Source organism: Chrysemys picta, chromosome 15, assembly GCF_011386835.1.
Source record: "Chrysemys picta bellii isolate R12L10 chromosome 15, ASM1138683v2, whole genome shotgun sequence".
NCBI classification, from domain to species: Eukaryota; Metazoa; Chordata; order Testudines; family Emydidae; genus Chrysemys; species Chrysemys picta.
Window position 1 is genome coordinate 26,393,348 of NC_088805.1, and position 26,654 is coordinate 26,420,001.

Genomic DNA, 26,654 nt, shown 5'->3' on the forward strand with positions numbered 1-26,654 from the left:
AGTCTGTTCCCCTTTAAGCCATTGCTGTTACTGCCCGTCGTTTCTCTTTCATCCCATCCTCCTTTTTCTATTTCTCTCTGGCATGTGACCCCATAAATACATCATGTAGGCCAGGTCTAGTGAGTGGACTGTATGTTTGACACCCCTGCTTTAGAGCAATGATAGGAGTAGCAGCCTGACCCAGGAAAGTAGGCATGGTGCTTTCTTTAGATTTGCTCCCTGCAATTAGCTGTACAATAGACCCTGGAGCAGGACTGGCCGTAAGTCCCAAAGTCCCTTGTCTCCTACTCAGAACCCACCACCTCTCAGAATGCTGTCTGCAGCGGCTGAAAGGCAGCGCTTCTACATCCAGGGAGCGGAGGTGGAGTAACACAGGATCTTTGGGATCTCATACCACAGCCTGCAGGCAGTAGTAAGAGACAGAGCAATACGCACTGTTACAGACCGACAGCTGAGTGGTGCCAGATAGCTACTTGCTAGGTTGGGCTTCCTCATTTGGCAGGAAGATCAAGGACTCAGGAGTGGGAGGAAAACAAGAGTCAACTGCCTGGAGGGCTGGAAGAGAGATTCCATCCAGGGGAGCTGAAGGGGTTGGGCTGGGAGGACTGAGAGTTTGTCTAGGATGGGGCCTTAGTCTGGGAAGAAGTCTGCCCAGGGAAGCAGAGAAACACAGAGAGATTTGAATCCACTTGTGCAAACGGTCGTACCAAAGAAAGAGTTCTAGAAACACGGCACTGTCACAGAGGGATTCATCTCACTCACTGCCAGGTAGGGTTCCCAACAGTCCCTTATTACAAGGGACACCCCGTCTTTTTTCATCTCTTTACAACAAGGTCGGGAATTGCTGAGCGCTGCAAAAAGCAGCACAAAATACCCCTGGCAAATGTAGGTGAGTGGTGATTATTATTAATGATAATACTGGGAGCAGGGGTGCTAAGAAAACAGTCCCTTCTTTTTTAAATACAATGTTGGCAACCCTATTGCCAGACCTGAACTCCCCAGCACTTCCTCACAGTCCCTGGCGTCTGTGCCCCAGCAGTGCTGGACCCATCCTTTCCCATCACTGTCTTCAGGAGGGGTAGATATAGGTAGATCCCCTGTTTTTACAAAGCAAAACAAACCAAAAGTTCATCCCTGTTCTTGTTTTCTGTTGTATTTTGCACTGGACATCCAGGGTTTGTCTGCCCTCTTTTCTGGAGAGCCGTTAGAGTGATGGCATCACACAGCGCCAGGAGCCTCAGAGCTGAGCAAACAAGAGGGGAAAGGATTTGTAGTCAGGCTCTTTAGCCGGTTTTGTTCACACCTGTCACTTAGATTCCAGACAAAGAGCTGAGGGGGGGCGGGGAAGAGGTGCTCAGTGTGCAAGATTCTAGACACACAATTGCGTGACTGAGGTTTAAGAAATCTCTCACTTCAGTTCTCTAGTGCTCAGGGAGACCTCCAGCAAATCAGGGAAGACCAGACTTGATACCAGGGCCGGCTCCAGGGTTTTGGCCGCCCCAAGCAGCCAAACAAACAAACAAACAAACAAAAAAAGCCACAATTGGGATCTGCGGCGGCAATTTGGCGGGAGGTCCTTCGCTCCGAGCAGGAGTGAGGGACCGTCCGCCGAATTGCTGCCAAACAGATGGACGTGCCGCCCCTCTCTGAAGTGACTGCCCCAAGCACCTGCTTGGTAAGCTGGTGCCTGGAGCCGGCCCTGCTTGATACTCCTAATATTTCCAAGCAGCAGCCAGGCCCCTTTATCCTAATCCCCTCAGCCTTTTGTTACACCTTCATAAAGAGGCCCCAGGACAGTTTTATTTTACTTGTCACTTTTAAGGCAGAATCCAGGGAACATGGGCCTGATAAACAGAGAGAACCTGGAGTCAGAGATGCAGACAGGGAGGCAGCACCCAACTGTCTGCCTGGCAGGACTGTTCCACTTGGCAGGAAGATGAAGGACTCAGGTGTGGGAGAGAAACAAGACTATCCTAGGGCTGGAAGGGAGTGTCAGTCTCTCCAGAGCTAGTGAGGGGCTAGGGCTGGGCTGGGAAGAAGTCTGTTTTGGGGAAGTTTGGAGAGAGAGCCTGTCTGGGGGCCTGAAATACTGCTGTACCTAGGCTTTGGTTACCTTGAATCCACCCATGATGTGCTCTAGGGGTTAGAGCAGGGAATCAGGACTCTTGGACTTCATTCCCCCATCAGCTGCTGCTAGTTTTGTGGCGTAACCGCTCTGTATCTGAATTCACCACTCTGTGAAGTGGGAGTTGGGAGACTTCATGTATTATTGTTTGTAAAATGTTTTGAGATCTCTGGGTGCTTTATAAAAAGGGGTTAAGTGGTGTTATCAGAAGGGCGACTCTACCAGATAGATGCAAAGTACTGAGCAACAAATTACACAATGCAACATCTGAAAAAAGAAATTAAGCAAAGATGCTCAGGAAAAAGCCACTAGCCTAATGTCCAGAGAACTTGTAAGAGAAAGATTCCCTCAGGCATTCTCCTCTGCTTGCAACCCTCTTGTTTCCCACTGCTTAGCTTCTCAAATGGTTCCATTCTGTGTATAACCAGGAAGGGCTCTGCAGACTTCTGGCGCTGCACACTTTAAGCAGCAAGAAGCATGACAAAGGAACTACATCTAGTACTACAGACACATGGCGTGGGATTTCAGTAAGGCCGGGGAGGGAAATCTTGTTGGATAGGAGCAATAAGTGATGATGGTAGGAAATGAGAGGGAGCTGCATGAGGAACAGAAGGCTTGTGAGTGTAAGAAAGCTGTGAGGCTTTGGAAAAATGATAGTTGGGGTGGAATATCAAGACCCCACACTGGAGGCACAGAAAGGGAATAAGTTGATCTGTCTTCACCGGAGATGCCTTCACCAGTTGCCACCGAAGAGCCATTAGAGATTATCAGGCAAATAATCAGCATTTGTGGAAGTTCCTAAATATGTATTTACCCAGCCGACTTGGAAGCAGTTGTATGTTTATAAAGATAGACGATAAAAGATCTGGAGGAGCTGTCATCAACTTGTGGCTCAGTAATTTGTGCTTTGAACAATCTCTAAAGTCATATTTACATGAGATCTCAACAGCTTGTTTTACCACCTCTCATATACAAGGGACTGTTTATGTAATGATTATATTGTATATAATGATTGATTTGCATATATTCTATATGATTATTTGATTATAATAAATATTATTTAGGTCCTTAACATCTTGGGGATATTTACATAAATTATTGAATATAAATTCCTTCCAGAACAGAGACAAATCTCTAATTTCTTCCCCTCACTCCTAGCTGGTTTGTATGTTTCCGCAGCAGGTAGAGAGTTAATGTTAAAACACACACAACTTAATTAGTTAAAATTAACCAAATTAGTTCAATTGATATTAACTCCCACAAGCAGTTTTTTACACAAATCACAGTGGCAAGGAAATGCCGAGATTTTGATGCTCCACCTTGAATTCCTCTAATTTAATGGTTTAACCCAATAGGATAATAAACATGGCTACTTTACACTCAGCTATCGCTTTCTGTTTGTAGCTCTCTAAGTGCTTTATATAGATGGATCTACATCATTAATTCTTATTCTTTTATTTTATTTTAAGAGATGATAGAGTGGTTACTGGTCTCATTTCACAGCTGGTGAACATACACAACTCTCACTGAGGTCAATGGGAACTAAGGATGTTCAGCACCTGTGAAAATCAGGCCACTTGTGACTTTAGACTGAAGTCCTTCAAAGCAGGGATGGTCTTTTTGTCTGTGTTTGTACAGCACCCTGAACAATAAGATCCCGAACCTAACTGGGGGCTTTGGGCACTAACATCATATAAATATTGACTACTGTTTGCCTCAGGTCACACAGGAAGTCATTGGCAGAGATGAGACATGAACCCAGGTGTCCTGGCACCTAACCCAATACACTATCTAACAGATCACAGTTAGAAAGGAGTTACCACCTTATAAGTGCTGCACCAGCAGCAAGAGGGACGTGTAATATGTCAGGTGAACTTAGAATTCCTTTGTTTTGGGTTTCAGTCTTATAACATCACTTACATGTAGTTTGTGTGTGTTTCTTATACAAAAGCTAGAGGGATGTAGGATCCAGTCCTGCAGTACTTGCTCAGGAGAAACTCAGCAGAAGCTTTGCCTAAAAAGGGCTGGGGCCTTAGTAATGCTATGTATTTCCGTAGGGTGCCCAATGGCCTTGGAGGAAGGGGGTTGAGAAACACTGGTCATGGAAATGAAGAAAGTCCACAGAAGGAGAAGAACCAGGTGAGGGCTCACACAGGCACAGCTTATGTCTTTCAGCTAGTGCAGTCGTTTTTGGAAATGTAACTGCATGTAAGGGGGCCAGAAGCAATGTGTACAGAGAGAAGGAGATGACTTAGTGGAGGCTAGCCCCACTTATGGCCTTTTCTCCCTTGATAAAAAACAAGAAAAATGAAGAACACAAACTTATTTTAAGTTACTCCTGCCTTCAGAGTGTGAGTGTGGGAGAGAATATCAAACTCATGTAACACATTAGCTCTGTAGGACATGTCCCCTTCTAGTGGCTGGCCTACATAGAGATTAAGAGCCCACTACTGCTATCAGTTAACAGTCAGCTCAGGTGGTAGAGACATGATTTTGGTGCAGAAGGTTCCTAGCTTCTATCTCTGCTGAGTGTCCCATGAAGAGAGGTTATTGCACCTGACAGGTGCTGAATGAAGAACAATGGAAGTGATGTCCTCTATCTACAGAATAAAGAACAGGAGTACTTGTGGCACCTTAGAGACTAACAAATTTATTTGAGCATAAGCTTTCGTGGACTACAGCCCATTTCTTCAAATGTAGACCACGAAAGCTTATGCTCAAATAAATTTGTTAGTCTCTAAGGTGCCACAAGTACTCCTGTTCTTTTTGCGGATACAGACTAACACGTCTGCTACTCTGAAACCTATCTACAGAATGTGAACTCCAGCAGTGCAACATGACCTGACCCTCACCTGAAGGCAGTATCTCGGAGGGAATTCGTCTCTGGCATCCTTGCTAAAATTGCCAACAAGGAAGATAGCTGGGATGGGTTTTTTTTTGTTGCAGCTACAAATGATTGAATTGAGACCACTAATTTTACATGGACCACAGACCATTAGACAGATGGAAACAACTTTTGGTCACTTTGTACCCAAGCCAACTTCACTGGGGGCTGCCCAAAGTGAAAAGTCAGAACAAAAGATAGCCAGTCAAGACAAGTAAAGCTGACATGTATTTCAGGTCCCAAAACGTAAGGGTCTGATTTTCTGTGGTCTTGCACCTTGTGTTGTCATTTACAGATCCAAGAGAGTTGAGGAGTGGATGTAAAATCCTATTGTTCGGACAGGGTATCAATAGACACCCACTTTGCACAGGTGTCAGTGATGGAGAATCCGGCCCTACATTCTTGACAGCTTCCTATCAGTGGAGAAAGAAAAAAAGGGATTGCTCAAAAAAGTAGAAGGGTCCCTCTGCATCTTGTACTATTGTATTCTAAAGAGAGATGTTTTTATAGGGTCTTTGCTGTTTTAAAGACATTTCTTATAGGAACGTTGTATATTTTTAAGTTATCAGTGTGAGAACTAGTTAAACCACCTAGACTCCAATTCTCCAAGGCCCTGCACCACATGCAGTTGTTGACACTAATGCAGAGTGGCTGTAGAATACTACTGACTGGGAAAGGTACCATTCTACACCTACTTCATAGACATGTAAATAACTGCAGAAGGGTCAGGGCAAGAGAGAATCAGGCCCACAAACAGCTAGGCCAAGAATTGTGTGTTCTGTAAAGTTTTACAAGCATTCGAGGGATCAGTGTAAACACAATTCTTTCCAAATCCTGCAGCAAAGTTTCAGGGACAGTCAGGCATCAATTTGCAAAGTGATGAATGAGGGGGTTTAGCCGTGTGACTCCTGTTGACTTTTGATGAGAATTGCGCAGCCAAGCTTTATGCGCCACTTTGAAAATATGGGGTAAAAAGCATGTAATTCTATGCGTGAGGTTTTCAGCCCTGTGCTAATGGAGTACAGCACACATCCGTTGTCTAAGCAATAGTCCGCACCACGCTGGGCTCCACTGCCATAACTTGAGATGCATTCGGAGTTGAAAGTGAAACTTCAGAACATCCAGATAATTTGTTTAACAGTAGATCAGGCATCAGCCATGGTTATTCCCATTGGACAGTGCTCTTATGTAGTGTTTAGTCGGTAGAACAGGGGAGTGGAGCTCAGAGACTTGAGTTGTAGTGCCTGTTGTGTGACCTTCCACAAATTGTTTAACCTCTGTGACTCAGTTTCTCCACCTATAAAATGGAGATCATACCTACCTTCCTTTGTAAAGCACTAATGAACTGAAAGATGATATAGGCCCAATTCTGTACCATGTAAGTCAATGGGAAGATTCCATTCAAAAGGAACAGGATTGGGCCCCATCTGGTTGTAAAATATTAGTAGAAATTATAACAGTGTTACAGCCTTCTCAGGGTGACAATCTTACAATGGAAATGCCATGTCATGTGAAATTTCCAGCATGATGCTTAATTCCAGTTGCAGAACCCACTAGAAAGGGCAGTTGGCCAGATTCTGATCAATTACACTCATGTAAATCTGGAATAATTTTAACTGAATATGCCACAGGTTTACTGTGGATTAATTTGAAGATAACTCTGTTGCAATTAAATTGATCCATTGTCTGAATGAGTTTTGGCGTCACAGATTGATGTTTCTAATACTTTTTTTTTAATTTATTTTTAAAATTTAGCCTTCTTCTGAATCTGAGTGGACATTTATTTTTTATGACCATCTCTTTGCAAACAGAAAACCAGTTAATTATTATCTAGTTTTATTTTTATTAAAACTCTCAGTTGCTGCAGTCTATATTAACCTTCAACCTCTGATCAGACCAAATTGATGGTCCAACAGAAAATGTATTTAGTATATAAAATCATTGAAAGGAACACCTCCTTCACTTTATTAGGAGAATTTGCATAGAAAATTAAAAAAAAAAAGATTTTATAACTTATTAGCAGATATTGCCCACCACTCAAATGAATTGGAAAAATTATCATATTAAATTAAAAAAATACAGATTATTGTCTAGTCTCCCATAAAAACCATCCCAGCCACCCTAAAACAAATCCAACTCTTTTTATCCTTTTAAGAATGCCCATTCAACATTTCCTCACATGCCCAGCTCCCCCCTTTTAACAAGTTACAGGATAAGATTTCAACCCAAAAGTTCTGCCAAAAGTTTCTGAAGTTAATTTGAAAACCAACGTTATTTAAAAAAAAAGAACTCTATTGTTTGCTCTTTAAAAATAAAAATGACTCCCCAGCCCCCCAGTAAATAAAAATCTAAAGTGCTCTGGGTGAGGAGGACTGTGGCTGCGAGAGACGTGTGAATTCCTTTTCTCCTCTAAAGTTTTTGGATTCATGTCTCCTAATGATGTATGGATGATATATTGCATTGTGGGTGTCAATATAAGTGACGGCCATATTTGCCGGTGCTGCTACCGCTGTAAACAACCCAAAGTGTCTGGGAGACACAGAGACGCTCCACTGAATGTCAGGACATTTTTATTTCTTGCATTTGCCATGTCTCTAGGAATGTCTTACAAGCCCAACTTGAACGCCCACCTCCCCGGGACTTCCATCAACCAGGGTAAGTCTCCGATTGCAACTGGAGGGCAAGTTTTCCAGCCCTTTTTGGAGGCACAAAAAGAGCGCCGTGGTGCAGCGTGAATACCTGGGGAAAGCCCCAGACTGTAGTTTTTGTCCAGTTCTATACGTAGGGTCAGATCCTCGGAGCTGATTCATATCCGCCATTATTACTAATCACCCACAGCGCTGCGCTTCCCAAGGCGCAAACTTCGGCTCCCCCCCTCTCCCTCCCCGGGCCCCGCGGCGCCCCGGGGCGCTGCGCCCCGCCTGGCGCCCAGGTGCCGGCCGCCTCCGCGCGGCGCCGCTCAGTTGGTGGCTCTTTTGATCCGGCCGTTCGCTTTCCTCCATGATCGCCTCCCCAGGGCTGCTGATTGATCTGGATCAGGAATATTCTGTTCGCGGCTCAGCCGCGACCGCTGCTGGCAAGACGCTGCAAGTGCCTGGCCGCGCGTGGTGTGTGGCCAGGCAGCCCCGCTCTCTCTGCTCCTCGGGGCCGGGGGGCTCGCGCTCTGGGTCCCCCCTTTCTCCAGGGCTGCGCCCCAGAGAGACTTCGAAACAGCCTCCCCCTGATCTGAAATGGGCCCCTCTCCATCAGGGTTTGGCCTCCGGGAAGAGTCCCTCAAAGTGCTGGAGTCTGGGGATGAGTCTGTGCTGGATAAGTCTTCCTCTGCCAGCATGAGAGTCAGTTAGGAGCTTTGGAGAGCTTCATTTTTGTTAAAGAGAGCCTCCTTTAATTTATTTATTTATTTATGTATTTATTTTTCTGTCTGTGTTTATTTTTATTCCCCATCTTCTCCCCCTCCACCCCCCGCAAAGTGACTCGGGTGGATTGAACTTTTTTTATTTTCAAAGGTAACTGACATTTTTAAAAAATGTAATTTCTGCGGTGAACTTTGCTGGGTGTGCGCGTGAAAGAGCGTGCGGGTGTAATTCGGAACAAAGCAGCCGCAATTCATTCACTGGGGGATATTTTCAGGAGATCCCATATCTCTGCACACCGACGGGTATTAAAACAAAAAAATGGAGAAGTTGTCTTTAACCGTTCTGGTCTTAACAGCTCGCTCACACATATAGTGTCTACAGGTCTGACATCAAAATATCAACAGGAAGAAATGTGACTTAAAAAAAAAAAAGAAAGGCAGAGAGAGAAGTTTTGGTGTTTTAGAAGGGAGTAGAAATATAGTACAGTGGTTTTGCAGCACTGTCTGTGATTCTGTTCCTGGGGTACTGATGAGCTAAAGGGATGAATTACATGTACCCCAAAGAAGCTACAATGAGTGGCAATTATAGCACATCTCATTTTGCTGCAAGGAATTGTCACCAGCTGATAGAGAAGAAAGAAATGAACTATATAGCCTTGATCCTGCAAACAGCTACACGTGAGAATAGCTTGAAGCAGGTGAGTAGCTGACTTAAATGGGTACTCAGGTGTGTACAATTAAGCATGCATGTAAGTATTTCCAGGATCATGGCCTGAGATCAGCGTGCTTCTTAAAAAAATAAGCCAGGAAAAGGCATGTTCCTGACTTCAGATTCTTGTGACATACTAAAGCAGTGTCACCAGAAAGAACCAAGCGATGGAACTGTTCTTTTTTGTCTCCCACTACAGCCAGTGTCTCATTCTCTAAAATACCTCCATAGAAGAGCAGGGACACTGAGCTTTTTGTTTTGATTTTTGGCTTACATCATGGAGCGAGGGGAATACACAAGGCTAACGGCACGTCAGATGAAAAGCAATGGCTAAGACCATGGCAAACATGTTACTGAGGATATTGGTTTAAGTAACTCTGAAAGTTCTTTCTGTGATTTTTGTTGCTGTCATTGTTCGGTCTATATGCTCTCTAATGATCCACGACATGATTCAAGCTTTACATTTCTTTCATTCAGTTTGTCCTCCTTTTTTAGTGGCTTTTCAGCAGTCCCCTGTGAGGCTTCCGTGATCCCCGAACTTGTGCTTGCTGGGTTCATGTCATCCTTAACACCCACAGACTCTTAGCAAGGAAAAATATTTTAATCGGTATCCAAAATGGGCTCTCTCTTTCTTTCGATCTCCTGCCATTATCCCTCATTCACCAGCCCTTCCTCTAGCTAGTGGCAATGCCAGCATGATGGCCTGAGGCCAAGGGAGTTAGACAAAGCAGTCCTTGCAGGGGCACACATTGCATTCACAGTGATGTGACTGCAAATGGCTTCCCTCCTTGCTGGACCCTAATTCCGAGTTTCAGGAGGTTCCTTCTCTATTGTGTTTAAATTAAATGCCACCAGCTCAGCTAGAAGTGGAAATCCTGGCTTTGCTTCCGAACCTGGGGCTAGAGCATCCCTTTCCTTTGAATCCCTGTGAAGGGGCTGAAAGCAGGACATCTGTCCCTTTGGCCTGAAATCAGCCCTGCAGAAGCTGCTCTGCGGGAACCTGGAGTGATTGGGGCTCAGTAGTTTGAAGGGATGTGGCCAGCTTGGGGTATCTATATAATAATGCCGATGCTCTGTGCTGCAGGGTTTTTGGTGCAAGTGGGACTAGAGGGGCTGTGGTGCCATGTTTCCGAAGTCTATGTCTTCACTGCACAGTTAACTTGTGTTATCCACACTCTGGTTAATTCCTCTCCACTTAGTCTAGCTCGAGTGAGAGTGGCCACTCTACAAAATAACACGTGAGCTACCCAAAGTGGTTCTATTAGCAGCTGATGAGTTGTGCTAACCTGAGCTGCAGACTATACCGCCAGGCAGGCTAGCCACCACCAGCTAAAAGGTCCATCACCCTGGGATTTGTGTGTGTGGATGGGTCTCGAATTAGGGACAATGCGCCGGTTATAAACCAAGTTACTTGTGCAGTTAAGGCAAGCCCTGAGAGAGAGGAGAATTGCCATAGGGGCAGGAAGGGCTGCAAAGGGTTAATGGGAGATCTGTGGGGATTCTCTGCAGATCTTGGGATGGCTGTGTAAGGAAAGTCTGTCTACTCCACAGGTGGTTTAAACCCCCTCCCCAGCTATATAATACTGTGGGCACTCCAGGGGCCTGATTCTCCACTGCCTTGCAGCTTTGTCATTTACACTAATTCAAAGAGAGAGTAAATCGCTTCCAAAGTGGAATTTTACACTGGCTCTGAACTCGCTTTGCCCAGCTGTGAGTGATGACGCAAAGCTCAGGGCAGTGGGGGTTTAGGCCCCATGTGATTAAACTTGCAGTGTTTTTCCAGGTATCTGTAATCTTCCCATGGGACTTTCCACTCTGGAGCCTGGGCTCTTGTGGTGTAACGTTCAGTGCTGGTCCTGTGTTTTGAAACCAGCCACTCGCAGACATGTTCTTAATCTCAAACACAAAACCTTTCATTTTTTAAGGTCCTCTTTATTTTTATTATCTCACTCACTTTTTTTGTTTTGCCTTGTTTGTTTAAACAGGGTTAGAGCCATTATGGTTGTATTTTGTTTGCGCGCCAACATCTTTAATAATTTCACCTGGAATCTGCACAGCTCTGGGAATGGTATTTGCAAGGTGCATACTGTATCAGTCTTTTTTTTTTTTTTTTTGACAGCTTAACCAAATGCTAAGATCAGAGTGAAGTTTTAAAACTTCCATGTGTAGAATCAAATTCCAGCAGATTATTATAATATTAAGATAGTAGGCTGCATCCCGGATCCATGTTGTTCAACAGCAACCCTTTAAACAGAAAAAAGATTGTAACCTAGGACTTCCGTAGTTCTCACTGTGCCTGCAGTGTCACCACTCAAACTTTACAGTGACTGAGATTCTCCGGCTCCAAAATCACAAGTACCTCCCGCCACTTGAGCCAAAAGAGAATCTCCATTACCTGGTATCAGTATAGTAGGGGCACAACACAGCTGAGAGTTCTGATTCCAGCCAGAAGAGGGCAGTAGAACGTATGCACGCTAGCTAGTCTCTTATGTCCAATAATATGTTACATTATTCATATTAAGGATCTGACTCAGCTCCATAAACAAACTGCTTCCTTAACGTTCTTTATGTAATTATATTTAACGTAATCCTGTTGTCTGTATTCAGGTTTTATGGAGTGGGGGAGTCTATTGTGCCACAGCAGTGCAGAAAATGAAGTACTCTGTTAAGATATCAGTTTGTGGAAGCTTTTACATACTAAACTATGCTAGACACAAGGAGTAATTTGTGGGCATTATAAGAGCTTTAATATTGGTTTTCCAGATTTACATTATTTAAAAAAAAAAACCTCTTGTCTTGGATTCACTCTTTCAAAGATTCGCAGTGGCATTGTTTTTATGACTGTAATTCAGTTTGCTAAAATGTAATACAGCGCTTGCTCACTATTCACTGGAGGGCCAAGTCATGTTAAAAATAGTCTGAAAAGAACTGAGCTAAACATGCTGAGTAGTTTACTTTTTCCAGGTGTAACTCACCTGGTCCTCTATCAAATGAGTACTACCCTCCCCCCTCCTCCCTCCCCCCCCAAATAGGAATGGATAATGGCAGGGGGACACTGACAGGTATTTTTCGCTGTTTTGAGCAAAAAAAGGTGTGGAATTTACAAAACCGAATATGAATTACCTTTGTCTATGTATAAAATGTTAAAACTTAAACGAGGTTCTTTGGCTGTTGCAGAAGAATAACCTGGCGTTTTTTGTTTGTTTTTGTTTTTAAGGAAATGGCCTGATTCTCATTTGCCTTCCATTTACACCAAAGCCCCTTTCTAGGCTCTGGCAATGTAAAGGGGATTTAAAGTGGGTGTAAATATAAAGTAAATGAGTAGATATAATGCATGTCTCATTTACATTGTGAGAGCACTGTAAAGGGGACTTTGCAAAGGGGATCAGTCCCAATATTTTCTACGGAAATGGCTTTTTTATTGTTTGTTTATTTAAATATTCAGTGGGACCGGAGTGTTTAGGGGAGTTCGTAATGGGACACCGAGTGTTTCACTGCTAGGTTGGCAGTGCCTGTCCCGTGCTTTGCCCTGGTGCTGCAATAGGATCTGCCTGCATAGACACTGATGCCCATGTGGCATCTCAATGATTAAAATAATAGAACCGTCAGACTGGAAGGGACCTTGAACCAGTTTCTAGTCCAACTCCCCACACTGAGGCAGGACCAAGTAAACCTAGACCATCCCTGACAGGTGTTTGTCCAACCTGTTCTTAGAAACTTCCAATGATGGGGATTCCACAACCTCCCTTGGAAGCATATTTCAAAGATTAACTACCCTTATAGTTAGAAAGTTTTTCCTAATAACTAACCTAAATTTCCCTTGATGTAGATTAAGCCCATTACTTCTTGTCCTACCTTCAGTGGACATGGAGAACAATAGATCACCATCCTCTTTTTATAATAGCCCTGAACATATTTGAAGACTATTAGCAGGTCCCGTCTCAGTCCTCTTTTCTTAAGACTAAGCATGCTTTGCACTTGTCTTCATTAAATTTAATCTTGTTGATTTCAGACCAATTCTCCAGTTTGTCCAGAGGGTTTTGAGTTTTAATCCTCTCTTCCAAAGTGCTAGTAAACCCTCTCAGCCAGAAGTTATCCACACATTTTATAATCATACTCTTCACTTCATTAGCCAAGTCATTAATGAAAATATAGAATAATGCCAGACCCAGAACTGGACCCTACTAGATACGCCCTCCCAGTTTGACAGTGAACCATTGATAATTACTCTCTGAGTATGGTCTATTAATCAGTTTTGCACCCACATTATGGTAATTTTATCGAGACCACATTTCTCTAGTTTGCTTTTGAGAACATTATGTGGGGCTGTCAAAAGCCTTAGTAAAACCAAGATACATCACATCTACACCTTCCCCCCATCCACTAAGATAGTAACCCTGTAAAAGAAGGAAATTAGGTTGGTGTGGCATTATTCATTCTTGACAAATCCATGTTGGCTATTACTTATAACCCTATTATCCTCTAGGTGCTTACAATTTGATTGTTTAATAATGTTCCAGTATCTTTCCAGGTATCAAAGTTAGGTTGACTGGTCTGTAATTCCCTGGGTTCTCTTGGTTCCCACTTTTTAAAGATAGGTACCATGTTTGCCCCTCTCCACCTGTCCTCCATGAGATTGCAGTTTCATTTTGTATAAACGAAGCCAAGATGTTTTGAGTGCTAAGAATTCATGTTCTTTCCTTCTAAGTTTGAACTTTAAAACCATGATTCAGACTGATGTGATTGTAAAATGGCCAGATTCCACAAATTGGGCCTGGCATCTGGGGTGAAATCCTGGCCCCATTGATTTCTCTCTTTGTGGGTCGTCACTTGCACCTGTGCCCAGGGGCTGTAGAATTCCACCCAATCAAAAAGGCAGCAGTTTGCCCAGAGTACAAGGCAGTGGAGGAATTTACCCAATGAGCTTAATTCTGCTGTCACTTAAACAAGGTTTACATGGCTGTGACACCAATAAGTTCAACAGAATTATTTCCGATTTACATTGGTGGTTTTGAGAGTAGAATCAGGCCTATATGTTCATTACACAATCTTAGTTGGGCAAATGTGTTAAACTCACAATTAATCCACTTGTATTAAAAATGCAACTTCAGATGAACTGGCTTTTTCTTAGGGCTGAGAGTTGTGTGTGGGGTTTTGTTCTTAAGAAAAAGCTTTTATTTTCTGCTCTACTTAGAAATATCAGGTTTTGCCTTGATTGATTGATTGCCAGAGGATTCTATGGATGACTAGAGAAGTGGGGGGATTTGACATCACAAGAAAATGACAGCTTAGCAACTGAGAGGGGAGTAGGTTTTTATTCAGATTGTTTAAGACATGTTTTTTAACACCCGTTTTTGCTCAAATGCTTGACAAACACTTGGGATAAAAGCACTCTGTGAAAAATTCAGACCTCCTGCAGAGGCACTGTGGGATAATTGCATGGATTTTCTCCAGCAAGCACCAAAATGTTCACAGATTTTGTACCAGTATAAATACTTTAGTTAAAATAATAAAATCAACCCCCTAACTAAATAGTTATACTTGTAGGACCCCTAGTGTGGACACAATTATACTGGAATAAGTGTTCCTTATATTTGTATAGTTTTTCCCCCTTCCCATACAGGAATAACTACACTGCTATAAGGGTATGTCTACACTATGGGATTAATCCGAATTTACAGAATTTGAATTTTGGAAACAGATTGTATAAAGTCGAATGTATGCGGCCACACTAAGCACATTAATTCGGCGGTGTGCGTCCATGTACCGAGGCTAGGGTTGATTTCCGGAGCGTTGCACTGTGGGTAGTTATCCCATACCTATCCCATAGTTCCCGCAGTCTCCCCCGCCCATTGGAATTCTGGGTAGAGATCCCAGTGCCTGATGGGGCAAAAAACATTGTCGCAGGTGGTTCTGGGTACATCCTCCTCCCTCCATGAAAGCAAAGGCAGACAACTGTTTCGCGCCTTTTTTCCTGGGTGAACACTGCAGACTCCATACCACGGCAAGCATGGAGCCCGCTCAGCTCAAGACAGCAGTCATGAACATTGTAAACACCTCGCGCGTTCTCATGCAGTTTATGCTGAACCAGGACCAGAAAAACGAGGCGAGGAGGAGGCGGCGATGGCAGCGCGGCAACAAGAGTGATGAGGACATGGACATGGACACAGAATTCTCTCAAACTGCGGGCCCCGGTGCTTTGGAGATCATGTTGTTAATGGGGCAGGTTCTATCCGTGGAACGCCGATTCTGGGCCCGGGAAACAAGCACAGACTGGTGGGACCGCATAGTGTTGCAGGTGTGGGACGATTCCCAGTGGCTGAGAAACTTTTGCATGCGTAAGGGCACTTTCATGGAACTTTGTGACTTGCTGTCCTCTGTCCTGAAGCGCCAGAATACCAAGATGAGAGCAGCCCTCACAGTTGAGAAGCGCGTGGCGATAGCCCTGTGGAAGCTTGCAATGCCAGACAGCTACCGGTCAGTCGGGAATCAATTTGGAGTGGGCAAATCTACTGTGGGGGCTGCTGTGATGCAAGTAGCCAAAGCAATCACTGAGGTGCTGCTACGAAAGGTAGTGACTCTGGGAAATGTGCAGGTCATAGTGGATGGCTTTGCTGCAATGGGATTCCCTAACTGTGGTGGGGCAATAGATGGAAACCATATCCCTATCTTGGCACCGGAGCACCAGGGTACCCAGTACATAAACCGCAAGGGGTACTTTTCAATGGTGCTGCAAGCACTGGTGGATCACAAGGGACATTTCACCAACATCAACGTGGGCTGGCCAGGAAGGGTTCATGAAGCTTGCATCTTCAGGAACACTACTCTATTTAAACGGCTACAGCAAGGGACTTACTTCCCGGACCAGAAAATAACCATTGGGGATGTTGAAATGCCAATAGTTATTCTTGGGGACCCAGCCTACCCCTTAATGCCATGGCTCATGAAGTCATACACAGGCAGCCTGGACAGGAGACAGGAGCTGTTCAGCTACAGGCTGAGCGAGTGCAGAATGGTGGTAGAATGTGCATTTGGCCGTTTAAAAGGTCGCTGGCGATCGTTACTGACTCGCTCAGACCTCCGCCAAACCAATATCCCCATTGTTATTGCTGCTTGCTGTGTGCTCCACAATCTCTGTGAAAGTAAGGGGGAGACCTTTATGGCGGGGTGGGAGGCTGAGGCAAATCGCCTGGCTGCTGACTACGCGCAGCCAGACACCAGGGCGATTAGAAGAGCACACCAGGAAGCGCTGCGCATCAGAGCAGCTTTGAAAACCAGTTTCATGACTGGCCAGGCTACAGTGTGAAATTTCTGTTTGTTTCTACTTGATGAAAACCCGCCCCCTTTATTGACTCATTCTCTGTAAGGAACCCACCCTCCCCCTTCGATCACAGCTTGCTTTCAAAGGAAATAAAGTCACTATTGTTTAAAAATCATGTATTCTTTATTAATTGATTATAAAAAGAAGGAGAGAACTGTGAAGGTAGCCTGGGTGGGGTTTGGGAGGAGGATCGGAGGGAAGGAAAAGGCCACTAAAAAAAGGTTAAAATAATGACAGCCCTTTGCTTGGGCTATCCACTGGGGTGGAATGGGAGGGTGCACGGAGCCTCCCCCCCGCGTTCTTACACGTCTGGGTGAGGAGGCTATGGAACATGGTGAGGGGGGGGGGAGGGTGGTTATACAGGGGCTACAGCGGCAGTCTGTGATCCTGCTGCCGTTCCTGAAGCTACATCAGACGTCGGAGCATGTCTGTTTGCTTACACAGCAGACCCAGCATTGCATCCTGCCTCCTCTGATCTTCCTGCCGCCACCTCTCATCTCGAGCGTCTCTCCTCTCCTCACGTTGGTCCCTTCTGTCCTCATGTTGGTCCCACCTGTCCTCACGTTCACTGGCATCTTTCCTATACTTTGAAATTGTGTCCTTCCACTCATTCAGATGAGCTCTTTCACTGCGGGTGGATTCCATGATTTCCGCGAACATCTCGTCTCGCGTCCTCTTTTTCCGACGCCTTATCTGAGATAGCCTTCGGGACGGAGGAGGGAGGCTTGAAAAATTTGCAGCTGCCGGAGGGAGGGAAAAAAGGAGAGAATTTTTTAAAAAGATACATTTTACAGAACAATGCTTGTACACCATGAAAGAGTATAACACTATTCACATTACATAGCACATGTGATTTCTGTGCAAGGTCGCATTTTGCCTCTTAATATTGAGTGCCTGTGGCTTTGCTGCTAGAGATCACAGACGCAGGTCCAGGCAACAGAATTTGGCTTGCATGCGGCCATGGTAAGCCATTGTCTTTCGGCTTCTGCGCCCTCCTTTCCCACATACCAAGCAAAGCCCGTTGAGTGCTGCGATTTTCCTGTTAACCTTCAGCAGCAGAAAACAAACTAATCCCACCCCCCATCCAATTCTCTGGATGATCGCTTTATCCCTCCCCCCACCGCGTGGCTGGTATCAGGGAAGATCCCTGCTAGCCAAAGGCGAAAAGCTCAGCGCCAATTCCCCCCCCCCTCCCCCGCGCTTGGCTAACTGCAGGGAAGGATTTCTTTTCAGCCACAGGCAAACAGTCCAGTAGGAACGGCCACCTCTGTCCCCTTAATTAAATTCCCGTATTTCAACCAGGTTACCATGAGCGATATCACTGTCCTGAGGATTACACAGCGAGATAAAGAATGGATGTTGCTTGACTGCCAGCAAACACCGGGACCATACGCTGCCAGGCTTTGTCATGCAATGATACCAGATTACTTGCTACTAGCATGACGTGGTCAAGTGTCCTACCATGGAGGATGGAATAAGGCTGCACTGCCCAGAAACCTTGTGGAAAGGCTTTTGGAGTACCTCCAGGAGAGCTTCATGGAGATGTCCCTGGAGGATTTCCGCTCCATCCCCAGACACGTTAACAGACTTCTTCAGTAGCTGTACTGGCCGCGAATGCATCCCAAGTCCTCAGGGCAAAGTAATCATTAAAAAACGCTTGCTTTTAAAACAAGTTTTATATTTTAAAAGGTAAACTCACCTGAGGTCCCTTCCATGGGGTCATGGTCTTGGATACTGACTTGGGAGGGTACTTCAGTCAGGCTGAGAAAAAGATCCTGGCTGTTGGGGAGAACGGAGTGCTGTGTGCTCTCCGCAAGCTCCTCCTCCTCCTCCTTCTCCTCCTCCTCTTCCCTGTCCGCAGAATCCTCAGGTGTGGCTGATGAGATTACCCCCGCCTCGGAATCCACGGTCAGAGGTGGGGTAGTGGTGGCGGATCCCCCTAGAATTGCATGCAGCTCGGCGTAGAAGCAGCATGTCCGCGGCTCTGACCCGGAGCGACCGTTTGCCTCCTTTGTTTTTTGATAGGCTTGTCTGAGTTCCTTGACTTTCACGCGGCATTGATCAAAGTCCCTATTATGGCCTCTCTCCATTGGAGATTTTTTCAAAAGTTTTGGCATTTCATCTTTTCGAACGAAGTTCTACTAGCACTGAATCCTCTCCCCATATAGCGATCAGATCCAGTACCTCCTGTACGGTCCATGCTCGTGCTCTTTTTCAATTATCGGCCTGCATGGTTACCTGTGCTTATGAGCTCTCTGTGGTCACCTGTGCTCTCCTGTGCTGAGCAAACAGGAAATAAAATTCAAATGTTCGCGGGGCTTTTCCTGTCTACCTGGCCAGTGCATCCGAGTTCAGATTGCTGTCTAGAGCGGTCACAATGGTGCACTGTGGGATAGCTCCCGGAGGTCAATACCATCGAATTGCGGCCACACTAACCCTAATTCGAAACGGCAATATCGATTTCGGCGCTACTCCGCTCGTCGGGGAGGAGTACAGAAATCGATTTTAAAAGCCCTTTATTTCGAAAGAAATGGATTCGTTGTGTGGACGGGTGCAGGGTTAATTCAATTTAACGCTGCTAAATTTGAATGAAACTCATAGTGTAGACCAGGCCTAAGCATCTGTAACTGTATGCAAGTGGAGGTGGGGGTGTTATACCACTTTAACTACTTCTGTGTAATTAAAGCAGTACAACTTTTGAGTGTAGATGAGGCCGCAGTTAAGCAGCACAGTAGATTTGGATGCGATAAACATGCCACATGGTTGTGTGGTGACAAAAGCTGCCACCATGTATTTATAACTGTCTGTGTGTGTTGTAAGCAGATCAGATGAGTGCCTTGACCTGGCTACAGAAACACAGTTTACCTTGCAGCATGCACCGGGTTTTGTGAGCTCTCCAAGCACAACCTGACTTCCCATGCACTTCACTTGCTGGCAACAGCAGTAGATTTAAAAACACAACTTCTCATCAACCAGACGAGTGAAACCAGAGAGAATTGGAGGAGCAGCTCTGCAGGAAGGAAGAGGAGTTAAAGGCAGGGCAGCTGGGTGGGAGGCAGATAGTGCTCCATTCAGCTCCTACTGCAGTCCGTGGAAAGGTTCCTGTTGCCTTCAGTGGGAGCTGGGTTGGGCATATAGGGCCTGATTCCAGGCCCGTTGAAGTTTATGGGACCTTTCCATTTACTTGAATTTCACTGGGTGTTGAATCAGGTTGAGAGAGAGCAGCGGGAGGTAAGTTGGGGGGCTGAAAGGGGGAGCATTGGGAGTAAATGTGATGAGTCATTCCAAGAGTGCAGCTGAATCTTGAGAGGAGGGGATGTCTGAGTCTGAGGAGTGCAACTAGCATCTGCCATTCCTCCAGAGGCTCTGGTGACAGTCGTACTGCAGCATTAGTCTCTCTTGTCTGTTTGCGGTATTGCTAATTGCCAGCATTCAAAAGTAATGAGTCAAGCCCCAAAATCATGAGATTGTCCCTTAAAATCATGAGATTTAGAAAAAATACATTTGGGGTTCTTGTTTGACATGTGGTTTCTGAACCTTCGTGGGTACTCGGGTCACATTTTCAAGCTTTTTTCCTTCAGTCAAGAGAAACTGAAACTTAAAAACTTCTCTTTTTGAACTTCTCTAAAAATTGCTAAAAATTTCTCTTTTTAAAAACGATGCAAGCTGAGATTCTCACATGATCACTTTCCTCCAGCACCCAGAGCATTAAGAAGAACATCAAATAGTGCAAGGCTCGTGATAAATCCGTGAGCGTTGTCGGCAGTTTTTATGTCTAAAGCTAGATACATCAGCATGCCTATTATCTTGTCACCCACGCCTCCTTTATCAATATCAGCATGGCTTGGCTACCAGCCTAGGGTTAGGCGACATGTGTATCCCAAAATCGCTGCCATCAGACCTTACACCCTTCGGTGAAGGTCAGCAGCCTTGACCTCAGTTGGATCAACCAGGGGAGTGAATTTGAGTTGTCCCTGCACCTGCTACTCTCCCCTCCATCTCCACGTGTATAGTGAGAACATACTGCTCCAGGTCCCAGATGTTCAGGTCTAGAGTCTGACTCCGGCTTGCCTCATCCCTGGTGCTGGCAGAGGGAGAAGCCATATAGCGCTCTGCGGATCTCGTCGGCACTTTGGATCAGTCCAGGGCTGATGCCAGAGAAAGACGACATCCAAATGCCATGCTGGATCTTTTACCCTCTTCTGTGAAGTACAGTCATTTTGACCTCTTGATGTGGTCTCCTATGACTTAGGATGCCATTTGAGGCTCGCTGGCCTGGTTTTGCTGCTCATTATAATGACAGGGGCCAGCAAATATAATTTTAAATCTATTAAATGCTTTGATACACACATGTATTTTGGATTAACTAAGTAAAAACATCTAAAACCCAGGGCCCTTCCAGGGGACTAATGGGAGAGTTGAGAGGCTGAGAAAAGGCCAAGGTCCATTACTCCCCACCAGACATTAATTGTCAGGAAATACTCTGCACTCAAGCTCGTTATCAGGATCACAACCGCATTTTAAATAAATACAAAAATTTGCTTTTCTTTTTATTGTGCCGAGTCCCACACACTCCCCTACTCCCTCTGGGAATGACTGGCAGGTGTCTGACATGGGCGCTTGCAGCGCATGAAGAACTGGTATCACAGCCAAGCTAAATCCCCTTCTTTGTTCTCTGTGCCTGCTGCTACTGATAAAGAGGTTGGCGCATGGCATTATGTCTTATTACATTTTTGATGCAGACTGCAAAGAAACAGGTAAACTCACCATGGTTACCGCTACTTGTCATTCGGCAGGACATTCTTTGCTCTGTAATGGCCTCTAGTGTCTGCATCACAGCTTTGCATATGCTGTGGGTAAAGTAGACAATACAGTGTCCCTGGCTTCTCCAGTGCCAAAATTCCATGGATCTGATTATTAATGAGAAGTGATGCCCTTGGTGTCACAAAATCCCAGCGCCAATCCTTTCCCCATTGCTCTCTCACAGGATCAGGCTTTTAGTACATTCTCCTTAGTGGTTGTACACTTTTCCCTTTAATGCTAATTCAGCCACTGTCAGAATCTGCAGCTACTCTATACTGCAATGCCATATTGTTGTCAGCGTCCAGATCTGTGAAACTTTCTCATGCAACACCTTGCCGTGGTGTCACTGCTTTGTCTCCATGCATCAGGCACCTGATGGTTTTTGTTCTTATCTGTACGCTCCTTATGTTGTAATCTTGACTTCTATCCAGACTGGGAACGTGACATAGTTCAAATTAACATGGTCTAAGCAGGAGATCAATGAAATGTCTGTTCTGTATTGTTGTTAAAAGCAGCCAGCTGAAACAAATAATTTTAGTTGTTTTCTACTTTTTTTTAATACTTCATAACCAATAGGAAAGATGCGGTGGCTAGTTGCTAGGACAGGTGACTGGGGTCTGGACTCCTGAATGTCTTGTCCTTGTAAACTGATTCAGGGCTTGACCCTGTAAATGCCTTTCCGCCCAGGTGGTGTACTTATTACTGCAAGCAGTTCCACAGACTTCAATTAGACTTTTCAGAATCACCTGGTGGCAAGCAGTCACAGGATTGGGCCCATCCTTTGTGAATGTAGGGAAAGACACTTAACCTACCTATGCCCAGTTTTCTTTTCTGTAAAATGGGCATAACCAAACTCCCCTTCCTTCTAGCGTGCTGGGCTAATTAATGGTTGTAAAGCATTATGAGACCCTTGGAGGAAAGGTGCTACTACCTGCAAAGTAGCATCATGGATGTCTGTTTGACATCATTATTATAGATTTTTGAAATGTTGGGTAAAATGTGGATATAAAAATATTGCAAGTGTAAGTGTGTCCTGAGACAACAACCCACATTACAGAGTGTAAGAATTGAGAACGTTAAGGTGTACCATCATTAGGAAAAAGGTGTGTTCGTACCTCATGTTAGCAACCCTTTCAAGATAAGGCAGTCTGTAATTTTTCAAACAAATTAGCAAATTGAGCTAAAGGTTAAAGGGGAGATGAGTCTTCAACTCAAGCAGCTGACTCATGAAAAAGCTACAGCCACCTTGTCTTCACTAGGATTTTATCTTGCTTTAGCTAACTCAAGTTAAGAACACCCTTTCTTTTTGTAGTGAAGACCAGGCCATCATGGTTCCCTGTGATTGCTATAGAAGCACAATGATACTTTCAAAATGAGGAAGATTAGACTCATGGTTCCATCATGCACTCAGTAGCACTTCTTATCGTGTGATCTCTGCTTCCTTTGGTGGTGTCCTTGCAAAAATAAATAAGTCAGGAGTAAAACACTAAACGGAACAAAATGACTCTCACAACGTCAAATCCTTTTCATTTGTATTTAATTTAAATTCCAAATAGGGCCACAGACATGGGAAAGGGAGTGGGAGAAGCCTTGGAATTTTCAGGGAAGGAGTTTGTAGAGAAGGGAGCCGGTGTGTCTGAGAGGCTGGAGAGAAAGCCTGGACAGAGGGAAGCTACCGTGGGAGCAGGAACGTTTAAAGAGGAGAGAAAGAACAGCTAAACATGATGATATAAATCCCCCTTAGGTCAGATTCTGCAACCCCTACTTGGGCAGAAGGTTATGAAAACAAGCAGCAGGATCGGGACCCTTACATGCCTTTTTATGTTTAAAATGGTGCATTTTCCTGAAAAGGATGATAGACGATGACTGAGGAGGCTGTTTCAGTGGGCAGATGAAATGAGATCAATAGGTGCCATTAGCAGACTCACGTGGACAGAGGTTGAGCCCTTAAATCAGCAATACACAACACTGGATCTGTCTATCGTGTGCGTCTCCTTTCACTGTTGATTGTGGCCCTCGAGGAAAAGGGGGAAGTGATCTGATGTTTCTCTCCCCCACACACATCTTGAATGTTAGAAACTGATTAAGGAATCTGTTCAGATTCTCCTCTACCGGGGCAGATCTTTGACTGATAACACTGGCAAAACCCGTTAAATGAGGTCCTGTAATTCTTGGTTAATTTAAAAAGCCACATTAACTTATGGAATAATAAAGGACACAAAAGGTTTTGGGTTTATTTGGAGGAAGCGTAGGAAGAATGTTCCTGTGCAATATGAGTAACTCACCTTGAACTCCTTCAGGAAAAGGCACTTTCTGAAAGATTGCATCAAGTATAGCAGCTATCTTTTGAGGAACCTACTATTTTAAAAATAATCAAGATGGAACATTAAGTAGATAATTACCTCTGTTACTTTACGATCCATGCAAGATTTATTGACCCTAGAAGTAATGTCTGTCAGTATTTACCTAAGGGGACCATAAAGCTTGATAGTGCCAAAAGTAAATATATGTTCATAATAAAAATGTTCTGCCAGTGCAGTTTAACTTCACTCTGAAGTCTGATGATCTCGTGAAATATCAGACTTAGTAACAAAAAAGTGGTGTTATATTAGTGATCTCTTTCCTTGGTTTATTTGCATAGCCCAATCCTACTGGTTAAAAATGTCTGACATCACACAAGAGATGAACATGATGAACAATATTCACTGCTGATGTCACACAATGAATAGTTGTGGTGTAGGCTCAAAATAGCTTTTAGGGTGATTTGCATTGCAAATGTGGTGACAGTTTGAGTTGTAAAATTACAGCCATATTTACAGTAAGTTTACAGAACATTTACTTTTATATAGTATTGAATTTTTAACAGTACAAATGATATAACCAGGCTTGGCAGAACTTAATTTTTACTTTTTCAGTGTTTATTTTTGAGCATTTTTTTCTATTAATGATTTAAATATTCACAGTTGTTCAAACTGATGGGGTGTGGGATCAGACGCTAAGGTTCAGAAAGTTTAAACTTTATAACTGTTCAAACACAAATTGCCAACATCACATGTCAAAATATACCAAGTAAATATCCTTAAATCAGACTCTAAAGTTCTTAAGCAGCTTTTTTCTTACTTTGCCTCTCTGTAAATTGTGATTATCATCAATGGAAGAATTTTTGTCATGGGTTTGTGTGGCTTTGGTGAAATGATCATTTACTGAAATTTCCCGATTAAAAATCTAATCCTTCCAAGTCTAGATATATCTGTAATGTTATGGCCTGCACTACTTTCACACGTACAGTGTACACTACAGTAAAGTTGGTTACTTTAACTGTCTGTACTGTTTGCAGCGAACAGTGTGACTCTTGAATTAGTGATCTGGAAAAAAATGTTGACAGGTTACTGTTTATTTAAAAAAAACACCTCACTGAATTATGCCCCAATGATAATAAATCTTGCTTTCCTATTTTTTCTTCCTCAAAAGCTGGAAGTGTTCACTCTCCCTCCACAAGTATGGCAACCTCTGCACAATACAGACAGCTTATAAATGATTATGGACCCCCGTCTCTAGGCTATACACAAGGGATGCAGGTAAAATTCCAATTTTTTAAAATTGTATTGGTGACGAGGTTTGAGCAGTAGTATGAATTGTGGCATGTAGACTGATGTGACCCTACCTTGCTTTGAAATGAAATATAAATGGCAGACAGATTCATCACGTGCATCCTGGTTTCATATTAGACTAACTGTAGTGCTCACTGGGGGTTATAGAATCATATGTAAGTCTGAAAGGGACTTCAAGAGGTCGTCTAATCCATCCTCCCATGCTGAGGCAGGGTATTTAATAACTAACCATGAGTCCCTGCCCTTCTGACCACTGGTGAACCACGATGTGAGTTGTGTTTGAAGACAAAGACATAGGTATAAAATGATCAAAGATTATAATTTGATGGTAAAGGCTGCACCAAACAGGACTTTATTAGTATGACTTTTAAAATACAAAATAATATTTAATTGTAAATATATCTTTAACTGTAAATTAAGATTTACCCCAGCAAAACAATGTTATAAAATGCATGATCCAAACCTTCCTGTTGGCTGCTACAAGAATCTAACTGGTCAATTTTTGTGAGTGGCTTCTACCATTTAACAGGGAGGAGGCAGCCTTCTCTAAGCGTATGGACAGCTTTCTTGTATCTCTCTCTCACTGACTCCCCAACTATTTTTAACATACTTGAAAACTAACCATGAGTCCCTGCCCTTCTGACCACTTAAAATTAGAATATAATATATGGAGATATACCTATCTCATAGAGCTGGAAGGGACCCTGAAAGGTCATCGAGTCCAGCCCCCTGAAAGGTCATCGAGTCCAGCCCCCTGCCTTCACTAGCAGGACCAAGTACTGATTTTGCCCCTTTAAGGATTGAACTCACAACCCTGGGTTTAGCAGGCCAATGCTCAAACCACTGAGCTATCCCTCTCCTCCCCTCCCCCCCCCCCCCCCCCCATGAATGGAGGGGTGGGAGAGAGTGATAGAGAGAGAGGAACTTGTGCATTGTGCTAGTTAATGATATGGAATACTGTTCTGATGAAATGTTAAAAGGTCCCAGCCCTGCAGTCAGATCTGCCCTGATAGATCCTTGCAACTGCATGGTACCTCCTCGTATCCAATTGTAGGAGCAGGGGCTAATGCAGCATTGTGTTTAAAATCCTGTAAAACTATGAACTTGATGCATTTAGTGCAAGTGACCATGATCAACTGGGGCACATTATGAAACAGATTCATATGATTGTTTTAATCTGCTATTATTTTTTGCCATGTATAATTGATTAATTTCTTTCAAACTGTAGGGTACCAGCAGCAGTCAAGTACCACAAAGCAAATATGCAGAACTTCTAGCTATCATAGAAGAATTAGGAAAAGAAATTAGACCTACATATGCTGGAAGTAAAAGTGCCATGGAGAGGCTAAAACGAGGTAATTGTTTTTATAGAAATTTTTTTTGTTCCAATATTTACAAACCATTTCCCCACATCCCTTACTTCAGAGATGGGGGAACTCTTACAGCTGGCTTGACTTAGTGTGTTTAGCTATGAGTTGCTTGTTTAACATAGCTTAGCAATCGCCCATTCACTTCCTATTTGACAAACCAATGACTGAATGTATTTCATGTGCACAGAGGGGCGTAACTTGCACCTTCTTCCAGCCCCCTCACTGTGTACATATCAATGTAGGCTCCCAAAAGACTTACTTAGAATCCCCTAAACTAGACTCCAAACCATGTACCAAAGTGTCACTTATACATCACTTTTCCAGCCAGCACTCAAACTTTGCTTGAAGAGATTCTACGCTGTGGTAACTTGCATATTGAGGGGCCAGTAGAGAGGCATGCGGGGGAGGGGGGGGGGAAACAAATGGGAGGCTAACATTGAACTATCCAGCATCTTCCTCTATCACATGTATCACTC

General features: G+C 44.0%; 1 protein-coding gene across 2 annotated transcripts in view; it reads left to right on the plus strand.

Annotated features, from left to right (window-relative positions):
• The first annotated feature begins 645 nt into the window (after positions 1 to 645).
• The window catches only part of CDK2AP1 (cyclin dependent kinase 2 associated protein 1), a 28,988-nt gene continuing 2,979 nt past the window's right edge, over positions 646 to 26,654 (plus strand). The window contains exons 1-3 of one of the 2 annotated variants that reach the window (XM_042852516.2): positions 646 to 768; positions 24,669 to 24,775; positions 26,037 to 26,163. In XM_042852516.2, coding sequence (XP_042708450.1) covers positions 24,698 to 24,775; positions 26,037 to 26,163 — 205 coding nt within the window. In that variant the 5' untranslated portion in view covers positions 646 to 768; positions 24,669 to 24,697. Of the gene's footprint in view, positions 769 to 7,420; positions 7,665 to 24,668; positions 24,776 to 26,036; positions 26,164 to 26,654 lie in introns of those variants that run through there. The other variant, XM_005298702.4, reaches the window with a different exon arrangement.